This window comes from Saccostrea cucullata, unplaced genomic scaffold, assembly GCF_032062105.1.
Source record: "Saccostrea cucullata isolate Sc308-1 unplaced genomic scaffold, CSIRO_AGI_Scuc_v1 ctg648, whole genome shotgun sequence".
Taxonomy (NCBI): Eukaryota; Metazoa; Mollusca; class Bivalvia; order Ostreida; family Ostreidae; genus Saccostrea; species Saccostrea cuccullata.
Window position 1 is genome coordinate 172809 of NW_026923300.1, and position 23679 is coordinate 196487.

Below are 23679 nucleotides of genomic sequence, written 5' to 3' on the forward strand. Positions count from 1 at the left end.
TCACTGAAAAGTTATATTTTTCTAAAATCATGTTCTCAGTAATGTCATCTTCAAAACATTTTATCATTTTGAAGGACTTTTTTTATTTGATAATCTTTATTTCAAAGTTGATAGTTAAGAATATTTAGTGGAAAATGGGTTTACTAGAGCTATAAAAATTGAATTTTGAACATGAATGGGTCAAGTCTCCATTCTTCGATAACGCTTAAATGATGGAAACGTAAATGTGAAATATATTTCATTTGTCTAAAAAATGGAATATGAACCCATTTTATATGAAAATCGAAAATTTCTGAAAAAGATGATATAAACAATATAATTTTGAAAATATAACTTTTAGAATTAAAAAATGTCTTTTCTCAGAGAGGGGGATTGTCCTCGCCTTGTACGCCTCCATTTTTTGCAGTTATTAAGCTGATGTTTTGGTCTTTTACTTTACCTTGCAATTGATGAGGTTGAGATCGTTTTTCATTTCCTTTCGCTTCAATGATTTTTTACGGAATTTTGGTAGTTTAAATTTTCTAATGGGGACTAATGACGCTTTTGCAATACTCTCAAAACGCGTGTCTGTCTGAGCTTTTAATGTGGGACTTCTGTTTGGTTTGTCACACTTTTGTCCTACATGCTTGCAGATATTGTGCTGATATGTAATATGTTAGTCTATTGTCGTGTCTAGTTTTGACGGTTTATTAAAGCTTGGGGAACTCGCTTGCAGTGAGGGACCGTTTTGACCCAGTCTCCTGTCCAGTACGGTTTGTAATGACTGTAAAATATATACAAGAGGCCTATGGGCCACATCCCTCACCTGAGCGCTGTGGCTAGGAAAAAGTAGAAATTGGTTCATTATTGAAAAGTTTCAATCCAAAAGTAGTCCCATGACCAATCATGGCTTTGCTATTCTTGAGAAAATGATTTTTAAAATTTTTTCCTATATATAACTATGTAAAACTTTGAGTGGCCATTGTGGCTCCTCCCTATACCCGGGGGTCATAATTTGAAGAAAAGTAAACATACACAACCTGATGATGCTTCCATATAAATATGATCAATTATGGCTTTGCAATTCTTGAGAATTTTTTTTTTAAATCCTATATATTTCTATGTAAAAATTTGATCGGCCATTTTGGCCCCGCCTTACCCCCGGGGGTCATGATTTGAACAAATTTGAATTTACACAACCTGGGGATGATTTCATATAAACATGATCATTATGGCTTTGTTATTCTTGAGAATAAGATTTTTAAAGAATTTTCCTATATATTTCTATGTAAAACTTTGGTCGGCCATTTTGGCCCCGCCCTATCCCCGGGGGTCATGATTTGAACAGACTTGAATGTACACTACTTGGGGATGCTTCCATATAAATATGATCAATTATGGCTTTATTACTCTTGAGAAGAAGATTTTTAAAGAATTTTCCTATACATTTCCATGTAAAACTTTGGTCGGCCATTGTGGCCCCGCCCTATCCTCGGGGGTCATGATTTGAACAAATTTAAATCTACACTACCTGAGGATGCTTCCACATAAATATGATCAATTATGGCTTCGTTATTCTCGAGAAGAAGATATTTCTATGTAAAACTTTGGTCAGCCCTACCCCCGGGGGTCATGATTCAAACAAACTTGAATCTACACTACCTGAGGATATTTCCCCATAAGTTTCATCATTCCTGGCACAGTGGTTCTTGAGAAGAAGATTTTTAAAACATACCACCAAATTTTCATTAATTCCCAATTATCTCCCCTTGAATGAGGGCGTGGCACTTCATTTGAACAAACTTGAATCCCCTTCACCCAAGGATACTTTGTGGCAAGTTTGGTCGAAATTGGCCCAGCGGTTCTTCAGAAGAAGTCGAAAATGTGAAAAGTTTACAGACAGACAGACAGACGGACAAACAGACGCCGGACAAAATGTGATCAGAAAAGCTCACTTGAGCCTTCGGCTCTGGTGAGCTAATAACCAGGAAAAACGTAAATAAAATGTAACTTCTTTTATTGCTGTCTTCGATCAGATCTTTACAAGAAAATATAGTCACCAGTTACAATAAGTACAAGAGGCCCATGGTCCACATCGCTCACCCGAGCATTGTGGCTAGGAAAAAGTAGTAATTGGTTTACTATTGAAAAGTTTAAATCCAAAAGTTTGGCCCCCGCCCTACCCCCGGGGGTCATGATTTGAACAAACTTGAATCTACACTACCTGAGGATGCATCCATATAAATATGAGCAATTATGGCTTTGCTATTCTTGAGAAGATTTTTAAAGAGTTTTCCTATATATTTCTATATAAAACTTTGGTCGGTCATTCTGGCCCCGCCCTACCCCCGGGCGTCATGATTTGAACACACTTGAATGTACACTACCTGGGGATGCTTCCATATAAATATGAGCAATTATGGCTCTGCTGTTCTTGAGAAGAAGATTTTTATAGAATTTTCCTATATATTTCTATATAAAACTTTGGTCGGTCATTCTGGCCCCGCCCTATCCCCGGGCGTCATGATTTGAACACACTTGAATGTACACTACCCTGGGGATGCTTCTATATAAATATGAGCAATTATGGCTCTGCTGTTCTTGAGAAGAAAATTTTTAAAGAATTTTCCTATATATTTCTATATAAAACTTTGGTCGGTCATTGTGGCCCCGCCCTACCCCCGGAGGTCACGATTTGAACAAACTTAGATCTACACTACCTTGGGATGCTTCCATATAAATATGAGCAATTATGGCTCTGCTGTTCTTGAGAAGAAGATTTTTAAAGAATTTTCCTATATTTTTCTATATAAAACTTTGGTCGGTCATTCTGGCCCCGCCCTACCCCCGGGCGTCATGATTTGAACACACTTGAATGTACACTACCTGGGGATGCTTCCATATAAATATGAGCAATTATGGCTCTGCTGTTCTTGAGAAGAAGATTTTTATAGAATTTTCCTATATATTTCTATATAAAACTTTGGTCGGTCATTCTGGCCCCGCCCTATCCCCGGGCGTCATGATTTGAACACACTTGAATGTACACTACCCTGGGGATGCTTCTATATAAATATGAGCAATTATGGCTCTGCTGTTCTTGAGAAGAAAATTTTTAAAGAATTTTCCTATATATTTCTATATAAAACTTTGGTCGGTCATTGTGGCCCCGCCCTACCCCCGGAGGTCACGATTTGAACAAACTTAGATCTACACTACCTTGGGATGCTTCCATATAAATATGAGCAATTAGAGAAGAAGATTTTTAAAGAATTTTCCTATATTTTTCTATATATAATGCCATTGTTTCTGGGGGACATATGAACAAACTTAATCTATACATATGTTTCCCCTTAAGTTTAATCTTTCCTGGCACAGTGGTTCTTGAGAAGAAGATTTTTAAAACATACCACCAAATTTTCACTAATTCTCAATTATCTCCCCTTGAATGAGGGCGTGGCCCTTTATTCATACAAACTTGAATTCCCTTCACCCAAGGATACTTTGTGGCAAGTTTGGTCGAAATTGGCCCAGCGGTTCTTCAGAAGAAGTCGAAAATGTGAAAAGTTTACAGACAGACAGACAGACGGACAGACGGACGCCGGACAAAATGTGATCAGAAAAGCTTACTTGAGCCTTCGGCTCAGGTGAGCTAAAAAATACATAGATTATGCTCAATGGCATTTACAAATTAAAGTGACCTTAATCTACCTTACCTGGTGATCAATAAAGTGATCAAACAATTTTCAAAATACTTACTCTATATCAAAATAAAACTGAACAATATTGTAAGCGATTAAAATATTTACCTGAGTTTAGGCTCACTCATAAAGAAAAATAATCTCAAACAAAGAAAATTGTAAATATGTCATAACAATAAAATCCACATAAAACTGAACAATATTGTAAGCGATTAAAATATTTACCTGAGTTTAGGCTCACTCATAAAGAAAAATAATTATATATCATAACAATAAAATCCAAAATCTTTTAACATTCAAACATATACATTACAAACTTTAAAATAATTGATTTAAACATATTTTATTGAAACATAATCAATCGGATCAGACACAAGTTATTCCAACTTAGAATGTCTTCTCCAACACACACACATACACACACACACACACACACACACACACACACACAAATTCATATACACGTGATGAACAACAAACAAATCTATGTACAATGCAAACAAGAGGCCCATGGGCCACATCGCTCACCTGAGCACAAAGGGTAGGAAAAAGAAGAAAATGGCTTTTTATTGTAAAGTTTAAATCCAAAAGTAGTCCCATGACCAATCACGGATTTGCTATTTTTTAGAAAATGATTTATAAAGAATTTTCCTGTATATTTCTTTAAAAACTTTTGTCGGCCATTTTGGCCCCGCCCTACCCCTGGGGGTCATGATTTGAACAAATTTGAATCTACACTACTTAAGCATGCTTCCATATAAATCTGATGAATTACGGCTTTGTCATTCTTGAGAAGATCTTTAAAGAATTTTCCTATATATTTCTATGTAAAACTTTGGTCGGTCATTTTGGCCCCGCCCTACCCCTGGGGGTCATGATTTGAACAAACTTGAAACTACACTACCTGAGCATGCTTCCATATATATATGATCAATTACAGCTTGGCAATTCTTGAGAAGATTTTTAAAGAATTTTCCTATATATTTCTATGTAAAACTTTGGTCGGCCATTTTGGCCCCGCCCTACCCCTGGGGGTCATGATTTGAACAAACTTGAATCTACACTACCTGAGCATGCTTCCATATAAATATGATGAATTATGGCTTTGTCATTCTTGGGAAGAAGATTTTCAAAGAATTTTCCTATATATTTCTATGTAACACTTTGGTCGGCCATTTTGGCCCCGCCCTACCCCTGGGGGTCATGATTTGAACAAACTTGAATCTACATTACCTGAGCATGCTTCCATATAAATATGATGAATTATGGCTTTGTCATTCTTGAGAAGATTTTTAAAGAATTTTCCTATATATTTCTATGTAAAACTTTGGTCGGCCATTTTGGCCCCGCCCTGCCCCCGGGGGTCATGATTCAAACAAACTTGAATCTACACTACCTGAGGATATTTCCCCATAAGTTTCATCTTTCCTGGCACAGTGGTTCTTGAGAAGAAAATTTTTAAAATATGCCACCAAATTTTCATTAATTCCCAATTATCTCCCCTTGAATGAGGGCGTGGCCCTTCATTTGAACAAATTTGAATCCCCTTCACCCAATGATACTTTGTGGCAAATTTGGTTGAAATTGGCCCAGCGGTTCTTGAGAAGAAGTCGAAAATGTGAAAAGTTCACAGACAGACGGACGCCGGACAAAATGTGATCAGAAAAGCTCACTTGAGCTTTCAGCTCAGGTGAGCTAAAAAGAAGAGAAGGGTGCAGAGAGATAAGAAAGGAAGGGAATAGGAGTGCACGGAAAGATAAAAGAAGGAAGGGGATGTAAAGGATACAGAATGGTTACGCTTGCGGTTCAAAAAATCTTTTCGAATTTTTAATATACACAGGAAAAATGTCCACATGTGTTAAACATATGTTTGGTTTCACATGTGTTCAACACATGTTTTATACATGTTATACATGTGTGTAAATAAACACATGTAAAATATGTGTTTCATTTATATGTAAAACATATATAATATACACATGTTATACACCTGTGAGATAATATATATGTTAAACACATGTTTTTCACCACACATGTATAACACGTATTATATATATGTAATATATGTGTGCAAAAATACAGATGAATTATACATGTTTAATTTATACAAAATATATGTGTATTCATAAACACATGTTATACAAATGTTAAGTTTTATCTCATATGTGTGTGTACATTAATTCAAAAGAATTTGTAAATGTTAGTAAAATTTTACTCATGTAAAGTTTTACTTTGTTTATCCCCCCCCCCCCTTTTCCCTTCTAAAAAAAAACTTTCACAATTTTTTTTCTGTAATAATGCATTTATCAGATAAAATTGATAAAGAATGAATTCATTTTCTTTTCATTTTAAATCTTTTGGGCTTGGCTTACTTCTTGAGTAAAATTAAAATAATTCCGTATTGTCTCCGGGCCGGTTTTGTCTTTTATCGGATGAAAATATACGTCATTTTTGACGTCACTGCTGCAGCAGACGTGCTGATGAAAGGTAAGTGATCTCCAAACAATTTTTAAAAGACTTTTAATTCATATTGTTGAAATATCATTTCATTATAGTTACAGGTGCGTATGAACTTTCTATATATAATCGCTTCTCATTATATCGCGGATTCCATTTTATCGCGGTACATTCCAAAAATTCAGATACATAGCTCATATCCTTTCTGTTAAAATACTATCTGTTTGTCGTCCGAATGTAAACTTTTTTGATGATTAAAAAGTATGGAACATGCGTCGGTAACTTTTTTATTCAAATAAAAGTAATTTTACAGATTTCCATTCCCGTTTTTTATCATATTTAGATCATTGATTTTATAACCTAGTAAAAACCATAATAAAGTTTATGTTTCGAAAGTCTTTAGTTTGTATAAATGTTTATTTTTTATGTAGAATTACACCGTAAATATAAAAATAAAAATTGAAGTCCATATCAGCCACAAGTTTCCATGTTTTCCTATACCGCGATACTATGAGACTCTACAATTCAGGAGGTAAATAAGACTTCCCGTTTTAAAATTAGACAACAAATTAACCAATGCAAACTTGAGAAATAATTTGACACTAAAAAGTTAGGCTATAGATTGGTTAATGGATAGTATTTGATGAAAGTTAAAAGTAAAAAATTGGAATAGGGTGAGTTCACTATGCATCGGACACATACCTTGCTTCGGACAACTTGAGGCAATAAACTCTCTTTCAACTTAAGTGTTCTGTGTATTTATTTGTTTCTGTCATAAAGACGAGGATTTAAATTTTTTAATGATACCGATTGTGTTTATCATGTTGTGATAAAAATACCCCGCAAATGGCCTTGAAGTTACGTCATATTTTACATCATCAAAGGGGAATAACCCGAAATTTATGATTTTGCAATTTTTAGAGTTATCGTTCTTTTAAATTCGACTTCTACGGAACGAGTCGGACTTGGGTGAATTTTGTCAGAGATTGGTAATTTTACATAAATAATAATTAAATTTCACTTCAATGTTTGTTTAATTCTTATTAGAGCTGGTTTTTACTAATATGCTATTTTCACCGTACATCGGACACAAATTAACCATGCATCGGACACTTTTCGATGCAAAGGTAAGCACTACCATTTTCATATAGAACCCAGCTGACAGCTGTTTTTTGCGGAAAAAGAAAATAAAAACTCTATATTTTCAGTCAAAATACAAGTTATCAATATATGACGTATGGAATTTTACTATATTTATTTCTACAAACCAGAGTGTGATAAACCATGAGAAAAAGGCGCGAATTACGGCATTATAAGCATTTTAAAGCATTTCTAAGGCAGAGTGAGGTCTCGAGAATTGTTCTACATTTGTGCAATAATATCGTCGATTAAATTAAAGTTGAGGGATATTTCTTAGATAAAAGATAAAAATATATCCATATCAGGGATTTTAAAGCACTGTGGTAAAGGTAATATATTTCCCGGCCTCCATTCCGTCTGTCCGATGCATGGTGAACAATGTCCGATCCATGGTGAATTTTCAGTTTTTTCTAAAAACTCGATTTTGGGGGATATTTTCTCAATAAACGGCATATAATTGTGTCCTAAATTGTTATTTTAATCACAAACTAAATGTTAAATATGATAATTTTCCATCGGTAGCGATATCGCTAGAACTTGTTAAAGTACAAGGGTATCCGATGCATGGTGAATTCACCCTAACACTTTTTATGCAAAAGGATTAAGTACCGCGATATTATGAGACACCAGTATACATGTAATACGCTTATCATTGTGACTTGTCATGCATTTCGTAAACCTAACGATAGTGATCTGTAAGTAATTTTGATGAAAAATGTTTCTGACTGAATGTAAGCACGGGCACTGGAAGTTAATGTAAATATATAGTATGTGTATGTATAAAAAAGACCCTTCTTTTTTTTTATACATACACATACTATATTATTTATATTAACTTCCAGTGCCCGTGAATGTAAGCGGTTACATGTTAGGCTAAAGGCATTACTATTTTTTATAATTTGTATACAGGTAAGTAATTTTGGATAAATTTGTTTCTGAATAAACGTAAACATTACATGTTAGGCTATTTTTAAAAGGCATTATTGGTTTTCCTTTCATGGTTACGTACTGATATGAAAGTGAAAGTAGAAACCTTGAAACCATTGTGACTTGAGATGGCTGTCAAGTCGATTCTTTCATCAACTTAATAACAAGTGTTTGTTTTTATGGCCTATAGATGCATGCAGTAACTTGAGTTCAGTGTCACATTGCTGCGTCTAAAAAGCCCAAAGCTGATAAGACTGGCGATTGATCCTAAGGCTGATTTGACAGATGATTGGATCAGCACAATATTAAAGGTAAAAATAAATACTTCCAAGAAAAATCAAAGTAAACATCTGTGATGACTCCTTCATGACAAAATATTTCTTGATACATTGTAATTTCTTTTTGTTCCTTTATAATTCTACATTTGTTGTTTGCACGACTTCATAAATAATAAGTCCAACTCAATGCTACAAATACAATAATTTTATTCTATATTATAATATAAAACAGTTTTAATCCAGTGCACTTTTAAAATATGGAAAGTATGAATAGAATTTGCTGGCTTTAAAAGCTATGAAGCTGGTACGTGTACTGTAAATGACTTCAGGGGGGAGGGGGGGTTATTGAATTTTTGAATTTTAGTTAAAAATTAATAATAACAGTGACATCCAACTATCAAGGTACAAGTACATGTGCATATGTGTTGATTGTTGAAAGTACATCAGCTAGCTAATCCATTGGATATTTACATCTATTATGTACCGGTATTCATTACCTGACATTTATTATTTTTTTCCAACACTAGAGAACAGTTTCTGGTAAAATGTAAGATATTAATTAAGACTGTTAAGAACCTACAAACATGTACTCTCTCTTTTTAGCTCTACTGGTCAGAGACCAGAAGAGCTTATGCGATAGTAATGCGTCCGGCGTCCGTCCGTCTGTCTGTCTGTCCGTCCGTCTGTCTGTCCATCTGTCTGTAAACAATTTTTCAAAACGCTACTCCTCCTACAATTTTAGTCTGATTTCAATATAACTTGGCACACAAGTAGATTACACTAAGATACATAGAATAGTGCATGGGTTTTTAATTTCGATGAACGGTGTTGCCATGGTTACTAAAAATAGAATTTTCTGTGAAATTCCTTTAAAATGCTACTCCTTCCACAGTTTTGGTCTGATTTCAATATACTTTGGCACACAAGTAGACTACACGAAGATACATAGAATAGTGCATCGGTTTTCGATTTCGATGAACGGTGTTGCCATGGTTACTAAAAATAGAATTTTCTGTGAAATTCCTTTAAAACGCTACTCCTTCCACAGTTTTGGTCTGATTTCAATATAACTTGGCACACTAGTAGACTACACTAAGATACATAGAATAGTGCATCGGTTTTTGATTTCGATGAACGGTGTTGCCATGGTTACTAAAAATAGAATTTTCTGTGAAATTCTTTAAAAACGCTACTCCTTCTACAGTTTTGGTCTGATTTCAATATAACTTGGCACACAAGTAGGCTACACTAAGATACATAGAATAGTGCATCGGTTTTTAATTTCGATGAACGGTGTTGCCATGGTTACTATAAATAGAATTTTCTGTGAAATTCCTTAAACGCTACTCCTTCTACAGTTCTAGTTTGATTTCAATATAACTTGGCACACAAGTAGGCTACACTAAGATACATAGAATAGTGCATCGGTTTTTAATTTCGATGAACGATGTTGCCGTGGTTACTAAAAATAGAATTTTCTGTGAAATTCCTTAAAAACGCTACTCCTTCTACAGTTTTGGTCTGATTTCAATATAACTTGGCACACAAGTAGACTACACTAAGATACATAGAATAGTGCATCGGTTTTTAATTTCGATGAACGATGTTGCCATGGTTACTAAAAATAGAATTTTCTGTGAAATTCTTTAAAAACGCTACTCCTTCTACAGTTTTGGTCTGATTTCAGTATAACTTGGCACACAAGTAGACTACCCTAAGATACATAGAATAGTGCATATATGATTTCGATGAACGGTGTTACCATGGTTACTAAAAATAGAATTTTCTGTGAAATTCCTTAAAAACGCTACTCCTTCTACAGTTCTAGTTTGATTTCAAAATAAGTTGGCACACAAGTAGACTACACAAAGATACATAAAATAGTGCAATGGTTTTTGATAAGTACATACCAGTAGAGCTACAGTCTCGACAGAGACTTCTGGTTTGTAGTTGTAGTTTTGTAGTTTAATTGAGTTTTAGTTATGCTTAGAAGATATCTACTGCATGAATATTTGTTTTACAGGTTCAATATACAGTCAGCGTCTCATAAGAATAAATCCCAAGATCCAAGACTTGCTTAAAAGCTTAATTAAGGTAACTACACACTGTTAAATAAATTTTGTTATATTCTTCCCAACAACGTTTGGGATATCCTGGAATCACAGTCTATTTTTGTGCCTGTCTACTTCTCTGTAGTATTTTTTGTCCAAAAATAAAATATTTGTGTCAGAATCTTCTTAATTTTTGGCAATATGAATTAGTAATACTGTTTGAACATTCCAAATTTAATTGTCAAAATCAAAAAAAAAAATGCTTTTTATGACTTTATTATGAAGCATATCTTCCAACAGTGTAATTATCTTGCAAATTACATCATAGGATTCCACAAAACACCTAGTATAGCATATATAACATTAGTTTTATCTCTTATCATATCTCTGTTGGTGAATTGGGCATACATTTGTTTGCTGAACTTTAATTAAAATATTACTTGTAGAATTGATTTTGTAATTTAAGAATTGTTTTATTTTTACTTTTGAAATTTTTGTAGAGACCATTCTGTGCCACAAAGAAATTGTTCAGGAAAGGGAGAAATGGTGGATTTGCATTTTGGGTACAGTTCAAAGAGAGTTCAAAATGGTCAAGCTCATGGAAGATCAGAGGGAGGACAACTGAAGAAAACTGAAAGATACAGAAGGAAAAAGAACAAGAAAATATATGAAATAATTATGAAATTGGGAGGATGTACACAATCTTGTCTGCATTTGACCTGTAAAGATTTAATTCCCATTCTTATTTGTATGCTGTAATAGCAAATAACTTGATTTTTCATAAATTTACAATAGAGAATACATGACAAATGTTATATGTGATATTTCAATTTTGCTTTGGACACTTTCATGTCAAATCATATAAATTATAAAAAAGTACATGGACTAATTATGTTATTCATTTGTACATGTATGCATGTTAAAACTAATCATTTTGTGGAAATCTTATAATTGTACTCAACTTAGAATATGTAAAATATATGTATCGACAAATGCTACTGACTTGTTTGTATACTTTCCTGTTTAGAAAGTACACTGAAAAGTAAGTTATTTCTCTTGATGAAAATAATTTATCAAAAAAGCTGTGTAAGCATTTTAAGATATTAATTTTCAAATATTTAACCCATGAAGATAGATCATTGGAATGTAATGGATTTTCATCTAAAGCAGAAATATCTGATTTTTAAATGTGTACAAGAATGTGTTTTTCCTTGTGATAAATATTGAAAGAGAACACATGTAACTATTTCATATGACTTACATATGCTCATATGCTGCCCTTTTCATATGATTCACATATGTGGACAGACATGAAAAAAGTATAAAAATGATAATAAGTACAACAGAGTATAATTCACATATAAAGTATAACATGTATAAAACACATGTTTAACACATGTTTCATATGTATAAATATACAATGTGTTTATTTTCACACATGTTAAACACATGTGAAACATATGTTTAACATGTGTAAAAATAAACACCCTATACATGTGTGCTCCTTTTATGTGTTTTACATGTGTAAAAAATATATGTTAAACACATGTTTAACATATGTTCAACACATGTGGACATTTTTCCTGTGTACTTATGTACGGCTTTTTAAAACAATATTTATATTGTTTTGTTGACCCAAGTTTAGGTCCCCAAAAAGAATTTTGTCAAGGTCTATTTCTCCTTTGTTATTTTTTATAGCATGAAATAATTCTGTTCTTATTTCAGTATAATTTTTACAATAGAGGAAGAAATGCTCAGTGTTTTCATTGATATATCCACAAGAACACTGGGTATTGTCTGAAAGTCTAAACTTAAACAGATCTGACTTAAGGAGGCTTACGTCGTGTCTCATTCTGGTTAAAATTGAATTCGTTTTTTTTTTGTCGCCGTAAGGAAAATGTTTTGGCGGAGAATCACCTTTAGAGAGTCTCTTTTTGAAAGCATTTACAGTGTCAAGGTTTCTAATTCTAAAAATTCTAAAATTCTTAAATAATTAATTCGTAAGCTCAAAAACAACAGACACGACAGATAAAAGATTAATAAATAAATCTCGAAAGCTCAATTTTTTTAAAGTAATTTTCAAAGAAAAATTATTAGTTGTTAAATTTAGAATCATACATGTAAAATATATATAACCAGGGAAAGCGTAAATAAAATGTAAATTGTTTTATTGCCGTCTCTGAGCAGATGGATCCCAGTAGAGGACACAATCTATATCGGAGACTCCACGCTTCCCTGTACAGATATTAACCAATGAAAATCTATATTCATGCATAAAAATTTAATTTACGGATAATCTTCTCACTTCCTTATTATGTATTTTATTTATTTACTTGACCAATTGACCATACTTTAACTATAAACATAACTCCTTAGGACTTAACACTAAATCGAATGGTTGACACCTTCTTTGATTAAAAAATTACACAGATAAATGGAAACCCTCAAGTACAATTTTACATTTCTACATAATATATATATCGTATAATAAAAAATTAATAAAAAATCTAATAATCATAAATAACTTACAGCAAAAGAAAAAGGCATCTTTTTAAATCCTTAACTGTAGACCATTATTGATCTAAACATTTTAAACAATTTATGTGTTATGTAAACGAAGTCAAAATAAATAATACATGTACAAGTACGCAATGACAAAAGAAGTCTGCTTATAAAACATTGAATTAATTCCAATTAATCTGTTGTTTGAAAACTAAAACCAATTAAATAATGACAGAGACTAAACGAAGTGCAAAAAACAAATAAATGAAATAAGAAAAATAAAGGTCTTTAAATTCATATTTTCTTTTGTCAGTAGTCATTTAGTTAAAACTGTCCTTTCTGACATATTTTATTTTTCAAATAAAATCTGCAACATGACTACTTTCTTCCAAAGTCGTCATGTTGCAGATTTTATTCGAAAAATAAAATATGTCAGAAAGGACACTACTTCAATGATAAGTAAATAATATTTTTTTGTTAATTTTATTGAAGACCAGATTATGCTTGATGGTACAGGAAATTAACAATTTTTTTTTCTCTCTCTCTAATATATCTTAATCAAGTTTTCAGTAAATAATATCATACAATTGTACAACATCATTTTTATCGTCTGATGGACTACATTCATTTAGCACCAGTGCCATCTTGGACCGGTCTCTGTTTACAGCTAGGTGGCCTGCATCTCTTATATCCAAAAGTTCCGTACAACTGCGATTCCTAAAATCTGCAAAATTAACTGCACAGTAAGATGACACAAGAATTCCAGATTTTAAAATTGCCATTCCTTCAATTAAGTGACCTGGAATCTTAATTTTCCATTTTGTTTTGGCGTCGCCGAAGGCATTAGTACACTTGATTTGATCGTTGCCAAAGTTCAAAACTCTGTAAAAGAGATCCAGTGTTGTTGGATCTACTACCAAATAACGCTCGGCGGATACGGTTAGTTTTTGAAGTTCGGAGTACTGTTCATTATAAATGCGAATGTTTTCAGATTCATCACTTTCTTTCCAGATGACAAAAAGGTAGTCATCACTTGAAGTTAAGCCATAACACTTAGATTTGGGATTTGTAACCCACGCATTTGGAACAAGGGAAAGGTCATGCAGCCTTAAAAAGTTAACTCTGTGCTCAGATGGAAATGCAACAGCTATATCGCCTGTTGGGGCTTGTGTGACGTCATAGGGCTTATAATCAAATTTCTTGTACCCGAGCTGAATTTTCATGTCATCAAACATCTTAAGTGAAAGGTTTGCTTTATCAGACATCACAATATTCCCGTTCGCGAGAAAAGTTATACCTGATATCTCAGCTTCTTCCTTTTCCTCCATAAGTCTAGGATGGATGTTTGAATGAAATTTAAGCTCTTTTGGAGATCCGCTTTCAGCTTTTTGGAAATTCTGTAAGATGGCTGGCCCCTCACATTGATTTACATTACTCTGTTGAAAGGGGTGGTTATAATTCTCATGTCCCATAGAGAGATCTTTGTACGGTCCACCGAAATTTTGGCTTTGGAAGGATGTGTTATCATAGTTAAAACCCTGATGTGAAGACGGCACAGGAGGGTAATACCCGCCATAGTTAACGGGTAAAGGTGTTGGTATCGCGGCATCAGGAGGCTGGATGTTTGTATTGGGCACAAAGGGAGGATATGGGGCTCCTTCTACTCCAGCTCTGTCTTTTCTTTGTATTATTTCCTCGTAAGAAGGAGGATTGACTGGATCAGACGGCAATGGAGCTGTTGCCTGCGTAGGCAAACTTTGTTCGAATCCCCTCATTGATAACTGCTCCTTCTCAGAAACCTGGTCATCTGTCAACAAGTTACTCAATGAAATCTTACCAACATTTTCACGCTGTGATATAACTTTTTCAAAACTTTCGGAAACTTTGAACTTTAGAAGATAAGATGGCGTCTCTCTTCTAAGAAGATCTTCTGCTATTTTACTGAGCGCTGTAAACTGTGGTTCTCTTTCCGTTGCAGTTAGTTTGGACATTAAACAAGATCTCAGAACTTCATTTGAAGTATTTTCAACTTCTTTGATATCTGATTTGACGTTCAAAGACCTTCTAAATTTCTCTATTAACTCTTGTAGCTGAGTTGTCTGCTTGTGAAAACCATTTTCGATATCCTGTAGGGAACATTGTTCTAACTTGTCTATTTTGTCTCTATACGCTCGACATCTTTCTTTCACCAGGTCATCAGCTGTCTCCTTTTCCTTACCCAGCATGTACAGCTGACATTCTAGTAGTTCACAGACTCTGGCGACAGCCAATACGTAGCTCTGCAGAGGGATCTGCGGTTCCACTTTCTGACAGGAAGCGTGTTCCAAGATGTTGCACCCTGAGCAGATTGGCATCTTGTGTGTTGCACAATCCTGATCAAGAGGCATCTTATGACTAGAACAGATGCCATTTTCACTGCCATCTGCCATCTACAAATTGAAGAAATGACAGTTGTACTGAACATTATTGCATTAATAACAGAATTAACAGTTTTCACAGTAATTTTTTTTGGGGGGGGGGGGGGCAATACTGAAAAGATATTAATTTGTTGTATTCTTTGGCCGAGGCGATAACCATTTATCATGGAAAGTCTTTTCATCAAAGCTTACATACCTGGTATATTTATAAAATATAACTTACAGAAATACACTTCTTGGCATTTTTCCATAAAACAACCAACCACATAGTAATAAAGGGAAAACACTTGCGGATTCATTATACAGTGTAACAGAATTAAAAGACAATGAATATTTTAAGGTAATTCCACCCTCGTATGATGTCATAGGTTTTTGCAAAAACTGTAATTAATTTAATTTCATACCTAATAGAACAGTATCTTTCGGAAGAATGCTTTACAGAAGGTGAAATGATAATTATCCCGCTTCAGACAAATTTGTCGATTACTGATTGGATAAAAGCTAATCACATGACGCCCTGAAATTTTCCGTATTACGTCTCCATTTCCATATTACGTCTCCGTCGAGGCGTAATATGAAAATCGGGCACGCGATTCCGTTCGTAACGTTGTTATTGTAAATAAAAATGGCGGCTAAGAAAAGGTTTACGTAGGTAGTTAAATTTCTTGTTACCGTAATGATATTTTATGTTTTATTGTTATTGGATTAAAACCTAATATTTTCATAATATGCACAATTTTTTTTTATATCGAAAAAGGTCTTCAGCGGGGTAAATTCGTAACACTGTGTAACTAATAATATTGTTCAGTAAAATTTTTTTTAAATGCATATTTTCTTTATTTAATCAATTATTTAATCTTAAAATATGTTGACAAGGGCAGAAACTCCTTCTAAGGGATATTCATTTTGGCACTTCTAAGGCACTTATTGTACTTCTAATGTAAAATAGTTTCCCTGATATTCACAATTCAAAAGTATCTTATAACTAGGAAGTAATATGAGCATTCAGCATCAGAATTATGCATTTTAACCAGTTTTTACACATTTTTCATGGTACTGTTTACAAAAAAGGTGCACTTTTTTATGTTTACATACACTTTTGTGTATTTATGTTTCGCATCTTAAGGACAGATGATACAAACAAATTTTTTCTTTGAAAAAGATTAAATATCATGTCACAAGTTTAGAAAAGTGGATGGTTCTTAGATTTTTTTCTCCGCAGAACTGGAATATGAAAAAGACATGGAAAATATTAGTAATATTGCAATGAAAACACAAATATAGACAAATCACATTCAGTAAAGGTTTACAGGTGAAAATAAATTTCAGAATATGTTATCATGGCGCTAAAAGTGTAATATAAACTTAAGAAAAATATACTGATCCAGGTGAATTTTATTAGGAAAAGCTAAATGGTTAAAATGAGCCTATGTGATATTGCCAATTTTTTGTAATTTCGATCTTCCTCTTAAAATTCACCTGGCTTGGTATATTTTTCTAAGGTTTATATCACACTTTTAACACCAGGATAACATATTCTGAAATTTATTTTCACCTGTAAACCTTTACTGAATGTGATTTTTTCTATATTCGTTTTTTTCATTGAAATATTACTAATATTTTCCAAATCTATTTCATTTTACAGTGCTTCGGAGAAAAAAATTCTAAGAACCATCCACTTTTCTAAACTTGTGACATGGTATTTAATCTTTTTCAAAGAAAAAATTTGTTTGTATCATCTGTCCTTAAATAATATGGTGACCTACCGGTATACATTTTTTGCAATAATTGTAAAATTTAGAGTATATTAAACGAAAATAAATGCAGTTTTTGTACTTTGAACCATTAAAATTGTGAGGGTGGAAACACCTTAATTAAAAAAAGGCAAGACAATATATAAAAATATTAAATTTTTGTCCAAGGCATTTTTTTCTTCAAGCATTATATATAAAATATTCAAGACATAATTATCAAAAGGATTAAATGTTATAAATTTATATTTTACGAAAGTATCGAAGTCTGCACAATAAGCCACTAACTAGTATGAAAAGAGAGATAACTCTCCATCACCAAAACCTTGCTCTCTAAACATAGAATAAAATTTACACGAAATTTAAAGGCACATTTACAAACTAAATAGATGTATGTAAACAGTTGCATCACTATTGTCAGTTCCACTGACACGCGAGATACTTTAATGCAAATATTCCACGAGCAGCAGATTGGCAAAAATTTAATGTATTTATTTATAAAATTACCTGTGTAAGTGTGTTGTTCCCTCGAATCGTGTCACTTATAGTTACATTTCACAACAAAAGAAAATAAATTTAAAAGAAATTGCATATTCCGAAACTCTAGCAACGCTCAAATTACATCAAATATCTTAAATTCTAATATATCTGTTGACTGTTATCATTATGTGAATAAATTATCTATGATAATTTTTTTGTGTATTAGAGAACTTCGATCCCGATCTAAATACTAGTTCAGACTCTTCAGAAACATCGAACAGGCCATTTTTCTAACTTGTTATTAAAATTATCAATTTGCCCCAACTAATAAGAAATTTTAAAAATTTGAATTAATAATTGGTTATTCACTGTGGGTGTTTTTAAATACTTACATGACAATATATATTTTTTTGCGTATAAAGTGAATGAAATCTATGGCATTCAAAACACCATAACATAAGGAGGCAAAGGGTTAAAGCATGCATTTTATTTTGACTTCATAATTATGGAACGCCGAGCAAGTGCAACGCCATAAGCGAAAATTAAAAATCACACATTGACCAGAAGCTGTTACCTTAGTTCTTCCATTAGCTGCAGATCTGTAGCGTTATGGTTTTATACAATTATGTCTTTGACCATAACCGTTAAGGTCAAAGTGAAATATATAAAACCAAAACGCTACAGATCTGCAGCTACTCTTCCATTAACTGTAGCTTACACTAAGGATAATACATGGGTTTTAAAATATTAATCACATCTGCAGTAAAGGAAGACAGTTTTAAAAAATGTAAATTTATGAAATGAATCATTATTTCTTAAAAGGTATGGTCTCATCGGTGTGCAAACAAAGGAGGAGTTTCGATAAGGCTTTTTTTCGACCCCTCGAGAAATGTTATAGCATATAGATGGTGTTCCCAACCAGTCCTCAATAGAAAACTTCATGGAGGTGATCTTCAAATTTCTTCAGCTATCCTAACATCAGGGAATTATTATGCAAAGTGTGCACTATTTGCAAAGTTTTTGAAGCTGTATTTTCCAAGTTGTTCAAAGTTCACCGCTATTTAAAGAAAATACCTTGTACCCACCATCAATGCCTTCTGGAAGGAGCAGCAAAGGGAAATCACCGCTATTCAAAGAAAATACCTTGTACCCACCATCAATGCCTTCTGGAAGGAACAGCAAAGGGAAATCATATATTGATTTAGGTTTGTGTATTTTCTATTCACAGGGTGATTATTATTGTCTTCTGAAATAAATGTCTTTAGCAATATGGATTATGAATTACACTACGTTAATCATTTATTTTCACTTAGGTGATGGAAGGAATGACAGTCCTGGTCATAGTGCACAATACTGCACATACAGTGTCATAGACAACTGTACCAAGAAAATAGTGTCACTGGTAACAATGGACAAAAGAGAGACAGGAAAGAAAAGTGTAAATATGGAAAAGACATGTTTTTTTAAAGGCAATGGAGGATTTAGAGGAGAATGGTGTTGTAGTTTCTGAAGTGGTAACTGATGCACACCTGCAAATTGGAGCAGTGATGAGTGAGTACTGCAAGTATATCATAATCTCTCTCTCTTTCTCTCTGTTCATTTCTGTGTGTTTTGGTGAGCACTACTTTTTATCTGACAACTTTTGCAGAAAACAGGTTTCCAGGAATCAAACACTCCCACGATATTTGGCATGCTGCTAAAAACCTGATGAAAAAATTATAGCTGCTGGACAGAACAAGGAATGCAAACCACTTTTAGAATGGAGCAGGGACATCATAAACCACTTTTGGTATTCATGCTCCCATGCCACAGATAGGGACAGTTTCATGGTGAGTATAGTATATCTTGTACATAAACATACCAGTTTTATTGGAAATCATATGTAATTTGTCACATAAAATTTGCTCATTTGCCTCATTTTTCATTTATTTTTTTATAATTCATTTATTTATAAAAGCTTAACACAGAATCAGTATTCTGTAAAAATATTAACACATCCTAATCGCATGATCTTGTTTTTTATATATCATAGGAGATATGGTGTGGAGTTGTTCACCACGTCGTAAATGAGCATGAATGGAGTATGTCTTATTCCAGCAATTTCTTTGGTGCCAACAGATGCATTCATGGTCCTATAGAGGATGAGCACAACAACTGGCTAAAGAAAGGCAGTCCTGTTCATAAAGCTCTAATCCAAATTGTGTTTAATAAGCGTTTTCTGGGCCAAATACATTACTATGTGAATTTCAGGTATTCTTTCCTTTCCTTATTTTATACTGATTTATACTCTATGTTTGTGTCAGAGGAATGTGGTATTTTTTATTCTGATAACTTGATGTGCATTTCAGGAGCACAGCAGAGTTAGAAAACTTCAACAATTTGATACTTATGTACAATGGTAAACGATTTACCTTTTCGACTCCTGTTTATCAAGCTTGGACTATAACACAAATGTGGACAGAGAAGTTGGAAGAAATTATGATGGCACAATTCAGTAAATATTAAAATAAATCCACTTTTAAATATCTAATTATTTGGTGGTGGGCCCCCACCACCAAATAACTGTAAGTGTTTAACAAACAAATCTTGTTTTCATACTAATCTATTGGGCTTTCATGTACAATCTATTTTTAAAACTTGTGTCAACGGTGACATTCTTATTACAGTAACACATCTTGTTTCAAAAGAAATACAGGGTATGTTTATTGTCCCCCTGTTTTGTAAAAGCAAGAGAATCTTAAATCTCATTCGTCTGTCGGTAAGTTACAAAAATTTTAACCTTGGTCAAATCTTTTGAATGAGAAGAGATAGAGCTTTCATATTATACATGTAAATTACCTGTAACTAGACCTTTCTAAATACACTGATTTTTTTTTACCTCATTACCTTCAAGTTTTACCTACTACTTTTCAAAAACTTTAACCTTGGTCATAAATTTCTATTAAACATTAAATGTTATTGATTTACTGTATGGTATACTGGCATATTGTATTTTATGCCCCCGTAAACGAAGTTTCTGGGGTATATAGTTTTTGTCGTGTCCGTCTGTCTGTCTGTCTCTCTGTTTGTCCGCAAAAACTTTAACCTTGCCCATAACTTTTGATTTAGTGGAGCTATGACTTTTATATTTTACATGTGTATTCCTTGTGACAAGACCTCTCTTTGGATACCACCAAATTTGACCTTGACCTTGGCGTTTGACCCACTTTAACATTAAAATATAAAACTTTTACTTTGGCCATATATTTTGAACAGTAGATACCAGGACATTTATACTTCACATACGTAATTTTTGTTGAAAGACCCTTCATTGGATACCAACAACCTTGACCCTTTGACCTTGTAGATCCCCGTGCTTGTGAAAAAACTTTAACCTTGGCTTTAACTTTTGAACGGTACGGGATAGGGCTTTCACCTTGACCTTGTAGATCCCCGTACTTGTGAAAAACTTTAACCTTGGCTTTAACATTTGAACGGTAAGGGATAGGGCTTTCATACTTCATTATGTGTAATCCTTGTGAGAAGACCCTTCATTGAATACCAAGAACTTTGACCCTTTTACCTTTAAGACTGACTACTTCAAAAAAGCAAACCTTGACCATAACTTTTAAAGAGTTGGGGGTAGTGCTTTCATACTTCACATATTCAATTCTTGTGACAAGACCTTTCATTTGATAATAAGAACTTTGACCCTGACCTTGGAGTTTGGCCTTCTTTTAGAAAAATTTAACCTTGGCCATAACTAAACTGTTAGGGCTAGGGCTTCCTTACTCTAAATAAGTATTCTATGTGGCAAGACCTTTCATTTGGTACCAATTACATTTGACCTTGACCTTGGAGATTTTTGTACATATTGAAAAAGCCTTAACATTGGCTTACTTTCAAATTTCACAATTGTTTTCCTATGTTGCCATACGGGGGCATCAGTGTTTTACAAACACATCTTGTTTAACTAGGCAACACAGAACTTTTAACAAAAAAAAAGTCGCCGTTGGATTGCCACGCCGGTAGAGGTTGAAAAAAGTTATAATCATGTTGAGCTTCTAATGAATCGAATAGCAGTGGCTAGGCTGAAAGATCGGGAGGGGATGTGTCACCCAGTAGTGCTCGACATCCATGACCCATGGCGTCTAAGCGGAACCATTGCTTCAGTAGATCCAAAGCCAACCGCAGTATTACTAAAGGAGGAAGTTTCTCGTTTCGTGGCAAAAGACTAATATTTATCTGATGTCCTTAAATTTGTCAAATTTGAATTCATCATTACTAGTTGCTTTTTTTTTTTTACAAATGGAATCTGTGTGATTGTTTCATTGTACACAACAATTTGTCCATTCACATGAGGATTTTTTTTTACCTCACTGAAGCTGAAAACTTATTTGAGCTTTTCTGATCAACATTTTGTCCATCTGCTGTCTTTCACGGGGAGTGAAGTTAAAAAAAAATACAGGTATTTTTCAAAAATCTTCTCAAGAACTACTGGGTCAAAAAGAGTTAGGTGACTGAAGTTTTATTTTGGAATATGTAGGGAAAATATTTTGAAAATCTTCTCAGCAAAGACATGATTACTCATATTGATATAGAAGCATCCACTCGTGACTGGTAGTATTGATTAAAGTTTGTTTTATTCATGACTCTTGGGTAAGGTGGGGAAGCAATAGTCTGTGCAAAGTTTTAAAGGGGGATCATAGCCAGCGACTCAGGTGAGCATCGTGGCTTTATAGACCTCTAGTTTATAAATTTTCAAGGTTTCAATTTTTTTAAAGTTTTCTAGAATTTTCAAGTTTTAAAATGGATACATGTATAGTAATAGGCCAATCTACATGTAAACGTATTTTTATTCAGTTGTTGCTATTGTAGAAAAACTAATGTAATGAATGGAGATATTTTTTTTTACAATTTTGGTATAAATATATTCTATACTATGTGGCATACACCACTGTATTAATGGGCATAACTGTCTGTGCTTGCAAATGACATTTTGTAATTCTTGTATGTTTTCTTTATTATTCTTGAATGATCATAAATTGATATTTCAATGTTTATGATGTTGTTAGTAATACATTCCAGAGGTGAAATATAAAGTCGTAAAACATAATTGTGTTCTTGTTTTTATATCTTAACCGTTTTCGATTGCAAAATGATATTCACAGATGACAGATTTCAAAGGATGGCCATAGCAAATGAAACACGTAACCACTCAAATCCTTTCTATTGTATTCTATTAATGTTGCAATCTTGGACACTATCGTATTTATATATACTCTAATAAATGTTTATATTTTTTGATGACACATTATCTAATACTTTCAGTTTATAATATGTACATACAAGTACTAACAAAACCACAGATTCTATAGGAATTTATTGTAATAGGCCATCTTTAAACCCTTCATACTATCCAATAAGGATCAGAGAACTTCTCCCTGATTCGACAAACACAGCAGCTCGGAATAACTCTTTGGTCCCAGTTTTCCATGATGTCGTAGAACAAATTGTCTACCTGTTGGCTCGGTTTCTGTCCTCATCCTCCGGCATGGCCAATATATCCTGTCGATATAGTCTTGCCAAAGCAAGGATAGCCTCATCCAACATTAGAACATTAAAATCCTGAAAAATAACAAGAGGTCCATGGGCCTTATAGGTCACCTGAGCATCATGCAACAACTTTCAAATGATTGAATTTGGTTCACGTTTTAAGCTAGATGCTATGGCATTCACAATTTTGAAAGAGGCACCATTGCTAATCATAACTATACACTTAGCCATTGTTTAGTTTGTTTACTTAATACGGATAAGCAGGGTAGGGGAACAAAAAAGTAAGTCAACTAATCTGTAATATTCAGGAACTAGTTCTAATTGTAACGGGGACCGTTACAGATGTTCCCCAAACGCTCCCCAACTCCCTATTTGTGCAAATTTCCTTTAAAACTTTTTTTCAATATGCTTAGTATCGCAGGATTTCATAAAAGAATTTTAAAAGCTACAATGATATCAAT

The 23679-nt window shown here is 33.5% G+C and overlaps 1 protein-coding gene, 1 long non-coding RNA gene and 1 pseudogene across 4 annotated transcripts; 2 read left to right on the forward strand and 1 right to left on the reverse strand.

Annotated features, from left to right (window-relative positions):
* Window positions 1-7908: 7908 nt before the first annotated feature.
* LOC134263685 (uncharacterized) lies at window positions 7909-11288 on the forward strand. 3 transcript variants are annotated; one of them, XR_009991335.1, is made up of 4 exons: window positions 7909-7972; window positions 8395-8515; window positions 10506-10576; window positions 11034-11288. It is a non-coding gene; the product is annotated as an uncharacterized LOC134263685 (long non-coding RNA). The 3 variants fall into 3 exon arrangements; XR_009991334.1 differs by lacking the exon at window positions 7909-7972 and adding an exon at window positions 7996-8186; XR_009991333.1 differs by lacking the exon at window positions 7909-7972 and having other exon boundaries at window positions 8276-8515.
* Window positions 11289-12684: 1396 nt separating this feature from the next.
* Window positions 12685-17814, reverse strand: LOC134263698 (uncharacterized). The gene is made up of 2 exons (XM_062746081.1): window positions 17711-17814; window positions 12685-15464 (listed from the first exon to the last, which is right to left on the reverse strand). The coding sequence occupies exon 2, from the start codon at window positions 15462-15464 to the stop codon at window positions 13602-13604; it is 1863 nt and encodes a 620-aa protein (XP_062602065.1). The 5' UTR covers window positions 17711-17814; the 3' UTR covers window positions 12685-13601.
* Window positions 17815-18773: 959 nt separating this feature from the next.
* LOC134263687 (uncharacterized) lies at window positions 18774-21900 on the forward strand (annotated as a pseudogene).
* The last annotated feature ends 1779 nt before the right edge of the window (window positions 21901-23679 follow it).

Excerpts from the sequence above, each read along its gene's own strand:
- LOC134263698 (XM_062746081.1), bottom strand. The coding sequence starts at position 15,464 with ATGGCAGATGGCAGTGAAAATGGCATCTGTTCTAGTCATAAGATGCCT.